At 38.5% G+C, this 7,500-nt stretch overlaps 1 protein-coding gene across 1 annotated transcript in view; it reads right to left on the bottom strand.

Moving 5' to 3' along the window:
- LOC122260653 (uncharacterized) overlaps window positions 1–7,500 on the bottom strand; it is an 11,804-nt gene that overhangs the window by 1,634 nt on the left and 2,670 nt on the right. Inside the window, exons 2-12 of the mRNA XM_086544235.1 lie at window positions 4,644–4,786; window positions 4,342–4,466; window positions 3,904–4,110; window positions 3,344–3,786; window positions 2,887–3,099; window positions 2,217–2,430; window positions 1,799–1,861; window positions 1,717–1,728; window positions 1,551–1,586; window positions 626–898; window positions 1–196 (exon numbers count right to left, since the gene is read on the bottom strand). The exon at window positions 1–196 is cut by the window's left edge and continues 1,634 nt beyond it. Of these exons, the coding sequence (XP_086400361.1) occupies window positions 65–196; window positions 626–898; window positions 1,551–1,586; window positions 1,717–1,728; window positions 1,799–1,861; window positions 2,217–2,430; window positions 2,887–3,099; window positions 3,344–3,786; window positions 3,904–4,110; window positions 4,342–4,466; window positions 4,644–4,786 (1,861 nt within the window). The 3' untranslated portion in view covers window positions 1–64. The remainder of the gene's footprint in view (window positions 197–625; window positions 899–1,550; window positions 1,587–1,716; window positions 1,729–1,798; window positions 1,862–2,216; window positions 2,431–2,886; window positions 3,100–3,343; window positions 3,787–3,903; window positions 4,111–4,341; window positions 4,467–4,643; window positions 4,787–7,500) is intronic.

Consider the following 7,500-nt stretch of genomic DNA (forward strand, 5'->3'; position numbering starts at 1 on the left):
TAAAGCACTTCAGAATTATTCTTAGTAGTTGAGCCTTCATAAGTTAAGACAATGGCGTGGAAAATCACATGAATGTTGAGTCTGCGGAGGCAACCTGTGGGTGGTGGTGTGACGACCGTGACTGGAACAGTTCTCGGAGGAGGGCGGCTTTCTCTCGCTCCAAGGCAGTGATTCGTTCACTCTTGTTGCTTACTTCCTGCATTTGTGGAAAGGAAAAATATTATATTTAGTTATGCAATCATAAATTATCTGAAATAATAGAGAATTTATGAAAATTTAAGCCAGGTAAAAATCTAAAGCTTTGACATAGTTTTACAAGTAACAAAGGGCTATTCATGCATCAGCATGTGTCAACTGACTGTGCTGGGAAACTGCTACTGCCTGAATCAGTAAGATACATGAAATATGTACTTTATATTGAAATATTAGCAGAGATATAATAATACATCACACAGAAAATAAGTCATAAAATTTTGCTATAACACTGAAATACTATACTGGACCAGGATCAGGTATTTTACTGATCATAAAAGAATAGCTCTGTTTTATATGAACATTCTGCCACAAAGTAAATATAATAAATCTTTTGACAAATGAAACTGTAAGAGCATTAGATATTTTATACCTCAGTGAGTAAGTGGTTCTGATCCTTCAATCTATCAATGACACGATCCTGGTCTTCTGCCTCTGCCCCTTGACATCTGGATGAGGCAGTTGCTCCCTCACCCAGGTTCCCCGTGTGTGGAAGAGCAGACGACATGGGGCGGATGGCCAAATTCATGTGTGTTGGCAGGCCTCGCTCGGTGGCTTCCATCAGGGCCTGTAAGTGGGCATTGACCTCGTGGATGCGTGCCAACTGGAAGTGCAACTTTTCCTGTTGGGCTTCTATGCTTGGTTCCTGTTTGAGAAAATACTCACTTGAATAAAAAGGGTAAAAGTTTGACTCCTGTGTCTGCTCTATTTCATTTACGCGGGTAGGCAAATGACATTCTTAATGCTAGAGCATTGGCCAAGATGGTGGCCCTAGGTTATAATCTAGCAGGGAGTGATGACGGGGGTTACCACGAGGGGGCGACAAGAGTGAAATAGCATGATTTGGGGAGAGAGAAGATCTGTCTTGGCCACGAGCAGCCGTGACGCTATGTGGAGGGCGAGGAGTTTCCATTGTGGCGAGTGGAGGATGCAGTTAGGGGCCCTATCCGAGATGATCGATAGGCACAAATAAATACAATGGAAGTGTCTTCAAGTAAATTTGGCATGGGAGAAGGTCGGCACGGGAAGAAGGCAGCGGTAGCTAAGTGTTCTGGGTGGTCACGTGGGGGCAGATGAATTAATACTATAAAAACCGAGCCACCATATATATCACCTCATGAGTGTCAACGGGGTGGTGGGAAATGGGAGCTGACCGTATCCTGGGGGAATATCAAGACAGTTATCTCCAAAAGGTATTTCGCTGATCGGGGTGTGTAGTTCCGGCGGTAGGTAGTCCTCTCTGCGTATTTTATTAATGAAAAAGCACAATAACTAAAATTACTATCAGCTTTACTCACATGTTTTGGAGGACCATGTGGTAGTTGATGAATTCTCTCTCAGTAGGTTTCCTGTTTACACCGTTAATGCAATGAATTTTAATGTGGATAGTTCTTTCCTCGTTCTAGTGTTATGCCTTAGGAAGGGAAGGGAGTTTTGTTGTCTTCAAAGAATAAACCGCCATGCTCTGGCTCTCTCGCCAGCTAGCTTCACGCTCAATCTCAAAACATCCCCTCCAGACATAACCGTTCTCTTCTCATCTAAAAAAAACCACCTCATAGCCTTGGACTAACATGTCTCTTTCAGCCTCCAGTTGCTTCAACCGCCGCAGCTGTTGAGGTTTTAGAGGATGTAAATAATATGCAAGTAAAATAAACATATAACAATAAACAATAAATAAGTTTGACATAGTAACAGTGCATACATTACAGAAAATTTAAACAAACAAACAGAAACTAAATGCAAAATGATACATAAGAACAGTGTTCAAGTTATTTTAGTTGATAAACAACAGATGCAAATGGATGTTTTATTTGATACTATAATACTTACTCAAAATCAATATTACAGCAATATGCTACCACATCTATAAGAAGCTTTTACTTTATATTCTCCTAATCTGTCATAAATACAATCACCATGCATTACATATAATCTAAAAGCTGCCACCAGGACACAAGACTAACCATATTGTTGTCAATGCCATTCTGGAGTGTGTGTCTCCTTGGCTCTCTTCTTCTGCTTGACCTCTTAGTGGCAGGAACAGCAGCAGCCATGGCAGTTGTGGAAGGTGCAGCTGTAGCAGTGAGAACAGAGGGCTCTGTGTGGTTCACAACAGCTGCCCTTGTGCTGTCACCTCCATCACCTACCCCTCGGCCCATGGGTTCCACAGCCTGAACTCTGTATTGAATGAGAGGTATATTTTAATATCTTTCAGCAATTCTTGGGGTATTGACAAATCAACACATATCATTGGTTTTCAGTAATGAAATTTGCTTTTTCTGAAAGATTTTGCCATTATTTCCAAACAATTTCTTCACTAGAAGCTTTTTCTTGGGGATAACCAGCCTTCCCATCTGGGATGAACGAACTGGCACCAAGCTGGCCTTATAACCCTAATCTATTTTTTTCTAGCCAAAAAGGTAGTTCTCCAGCTTTTCCATAATAGGCTGCACTATAGCTGATCCTTCTTTCCCTCTTATTCTCAAATTATATTACCCTACATGAGCCCCTGGATAAAAGATAATATTTTGGCATCCATATTTCCATAACAATGGATCTGAACTCATTTTAATACTGAATAAAAACATTTATCATTTATTGGTATACTGAATATATGCAATCATCATAGCTAACCTTGGCTCTTTAAATTCCTTCTCGTGCATAATTTTGTTGTTATTGTTGTTGTCTCCAAGATCTCCCTTGCTCCTCTCCTTATGCCATGTTTGCAAGGCAGAGCGTATTCCAGCACGCCCAAGAGGGACATGGTTTGCCTTCTCCTCAGGATCAAGTAACCTCTCCAGACTAGAACCTCTTTCGCGGCGATATTCTATATAATCCGAACGTTCTCTGTAAAAAGATTATTGGTATCTTATTAGTACTGATTCTGAATAAAATCTGAAAAAATATAAATGATCATATAAATATATATTTGGCAACCTTCATTTCTTGTTATTTGCTTATAAAAAAGTATCCTGTTCATAAAGCCATCAGCCTTGAACCTAAATGGTTAACTTCACAAAAACTATTAGCTACATCACAGAAACTGAAGCTCTGGGTAAATCTTAATAAATGAGAAAAACTGTATGCTCACCTTTCTCTATGTGGTCGTTCAAGCCTCTCATGGCTCCATTTCCTCTCTGAATGGTCTCTTTCTAGTGAGTGTGTTCCACGGATGTCACTGGGTATTCTTGGATGGTCTGTGATTCCTCTGCTCTCAAGGTTACGGTCCAAGCTGTGGGTCCCTCTGTCTCGCTCCAATGCCCTTGGTGGTTTTGGGGGCCCCTGCATATTGCCCATTGACTTTGAATGACCCATGATACCACCAACACCCATCTTTATATCAGGCTTGCTGGCATGAGATCGCACATCTACATGGTCATACTGGTGCATTGGAGCGGCATCATGTTGGTTCAAGGGTTCGTCAAGGTGAGGCATTGACATTGTGCGCTCAGCACGGTGGTGCTGTGGCACACCTACGCTACTTCTCATATTGCTGGGCATATTAGCATTGGTGCGGGGTTGCTTTGAATGGTCCTAGAAAGATGAAAGCAAATATCTCATTATGTCTGACCTTGGATAAAATATGGTATTTGTCATTTCACTTCAATATAGTGTATCAGATATGGAAAACTGAAAGCCTTTGATACTCACTTCATCTAAGAGTGGTGCTGAAGGTGGCCTTGAAAGAGGAAGGGGAGGAGGGCCCATGGAAGGTACAATGGAGGGTTTGGAAGGTGGTGGAGGACCCATGGAGGAAATGGAGGAAGACTTGGTTGGGGGAGGACCTGGTTTGACAGGCATGCTGTTTCCACATGAACCAGAAGATGGGTCATCCATCTTATTCCGTAATAAGCTGATCTGTGATAGGAATGATAAAACTGGAATTACTTAAGTGAACTTTAAAAACAGAACTGGCACTTGAAATGAATGATCACCTGTGTATTTGTATAGACATATTTCAACACATATCAAAATTTTACAATAAAGCAAAAGGATTCTTATGTAATTCATATGTAAATCAAAGTTTTCAAGGATGAATTGATTAACCATAAAATACTTATAGAACTTGCATGTACACCATCACCTCACCTGTAAACCTGCACAGAAACGTTCAAATGACAAATATCCATCAGGTGGAGTAACCTTTCGAAGGCTTCCTAATACACCTCTTGGCATCCCTTGTGTTCCATCATCCTGCCATCTTCTCTCAATTTCTGTTTAAATAAGTTTTTATACATTACACTAACTAAAATTATTTAAACAGAATGATCCATTTTAAAATCTACTTTTGTTTAGACAGCACAACAATGGAAAAGTCTGAATAGTAAGACTAGAGGACTGAGAGAAATTTAAATCGACATAAAAGAGAAATGAGAGAGAACTGAACCAACCTGAAAATTTAACGTAGCCTGTACGTTGATCATCCATAATATCAAATAAAGTTCTCATGGCATTAACAAATGGCTTTGGTAAGCCATCGAGGGCAGCAAAGCCACCCGCTGTCTGTGTTGCTGTCATGATGGAGCCTCTAGGTCTGCAAAGAGAGAAATAGAATCTGTGTTATCATACCAAATACAGACCATCCATTTCTTTGTTGCAAATCTTATCAAAACATAACAGGTAATCTGATTGCAACTCTTATCTTACCAATCTGATTTGTAGAATGTAGCTACTAGAATAAGGTTCCTCCTTACAAGATCCATCTTTTTAGGACTATTAATAAAATTGACAAAAAAAAAACTGTTAAGTGACTTCATAAGAACACTTTTCAATTTATTTTCTGTTTTGTTCATGGCATTCTTACACACTCCCTAGATCCAAGCCATGATTAGAAGAATGAATATCTCTCTCCTGCCCCAGATCACTCACACTGGTCCTCTTGAACAGTCCAAGAAAAAGGACACTATGCACTGTCACTGATGTGACCACATTCAACTTAGAATTGTGCATGGGTGTTCCTAGCAATTCATGTGTTTGTGAACTGTACTTAACATAAATACTTTTGGTTATTCTCTCACTAATCCATCTGCACATTCCTACATATTTACCACTAGCCTATATTTACAGCCTCATGCATATCAGTGCTCAAGAAAAGGTATATAACCTTCTACCATATATATTATGACAAGACAGAATCTGCAGACCTCTCAGCTAAGATACTACCATTTATGTATCTAGCCCAAGCTCTGTCTTGCCAGAATATAAGAGCTGGAAGTTCATAAGCCTCTGCTGAAGGGCCAACAGATCACATCAAGTGTCGTGTGGATTTGGATAAAACATAGCTGATAAAAGTTGGAGAAAATTATTAACCATTGTGGGTTTCATTTATCTTATCTCGGATTTTCATATAATTTCATAAATTTTTAAACAAAATATGTGACTAGCAACACGTAACTTTGAATCTACTTTGAGTTAATAACTGTTTACACAATCTTAGATCCAGCACTGACACATATGTAGAAATGAGAAAGAGGGCCTGTTTTCTATGTCATGCTTATTCTATCCAGTTTATTGTATATATTTACCATGTCATATCAAATTATAAATTCCAAATTCTTGCAAATTAACCAGCCATTAGATAAAGGTGAAATGTGAACATACACCTCATCAAATATGAACTACCTAATTTGTAAATAAACAACAGATTACATCATAAAAAAATACATATTAGTAATAATTTCAGCCTCTGCTACTAACAATGCAAGTTTCATTCTTGAAAGTGACATATATCACCCATAACTCACAAGTGAAAACCTGACTCTCTGGCTGATATAATTACAGAATATTATACCAAATGACAATGAGTTAACTCTGATTCGACAAATATACTCAAAAACATCTTACACCCATTTCTTCTTTATCATGGATGGAGAAAAATGTGTAATATCACTACACTCACGAAATTTTTTGAATTCATACCTGGAATATTTTCTTCGTACCCAAGTTCCTGGGTAAAAAAAAGGACAAGTCTGCTAGACAAAGGACTATAATATCACTCCAGGAAAAACTAAGAAATACGCGAGTTGGAGCGATATACACACGAACCAACACCGTTCACTGCCACCGTCACCCGGAGACACGAAATAGTGAATTGACAAGTCTCTAACTACTAAATAGGTCAAAAGAAAGCGAGTGAGAGTGGCTGTCCTGAGGCGATGACCACCTTCTCTCGCACACCTCCTCGGTTTTAACCCTTCTTTCGAACTCCTACTCTCTTCCTTTTATCACTGATGTGCATCTCTAACGATAATGTGCAATACTCTACTATCAACTCACCGAAAAGTTCTCAAAAAGTAAGGAAAAGATGTTAATTAACTTCACATGGTGTCAGCGTGCACCTGCTCTCCGTGTGCAAGGTGTAAACAAAAGTTGAAATGCGGGTCAGCCAATGAGAGAGGAGAATTTACATGACGTCATTATCTTCTACCAATAACAGTCGATCAGGTATATGACGTCATATTCGCTTCCCGTTTTCTTTAATGAATTAAGTTACAGGTGTTCTGAATGAACACTAGAATTGTATAGCTGTTATGCTATAGGTACCCCTTATTCTTTCTTTTTACCTTTTAGCTATGGTATAAGACTTTGAATATGTAGCTTATAGGACTAGAATAAACCACATATGTTCAACAGACTGTATTGTTCCAAAAGAAATAAATTCACCATAGAAGGAAGACGAAGCAACGCTCAGGTATTTCCTGTACGCGATTGGATTACCATATTTTTGCTCTCTTCACAGTTCGAAAAAGATGCCTACAAACGGGAAGTACTATTTACACAAACATATGCAAGGAGATGGAATGTGCAATTATCCACTTTAATGGCAATGAACATTCCATTTGATCCAAATGAAAAATCATCATATATACTTGAACCTATGCTCGCTCGCTCTCTCTCTCTCTCTCTCTCTCTCTCTCTCTCTCTCTCTCTCTCTCTCTCTCTCTCTCTCTCTCTCTCTCTCTCTCTCTCTCTCTCTCTCTCTCTCTCTCTCTCTCTCTCTCTCTGTGTGTGTGTGTGTGTGTGTGTATGTGTGCGTACGCACATACATATATATATATATATATATATATATATATATATATATATATATATATATATATATATATATATAAATATATATATATATAAAATGTATGTATGTATGTATGTATGTATGATATATATATATATATATATATATATATATATATATATATATATATATATATATATATCAGGCCCACAAACTAGACTGAAACTAGGCAAGGG

The sequence above is a fragment of the Penaeus japonicus genome, unplaced genomic scaffold, assembly GCF_977035675.1.
Source record: "Penaeus japonicus unplaced genomic scaffold, GWHDUDI00000001_assembly GWHDUDI00000015, whole genome shotgun sequence".
Classification (NCBI taxonomy): Eukaryota; Metazoa; Arthropoda; class Malacostraca; order Decapoda; family Penaeidae; genus Penaeus; species Penaeus japonicus.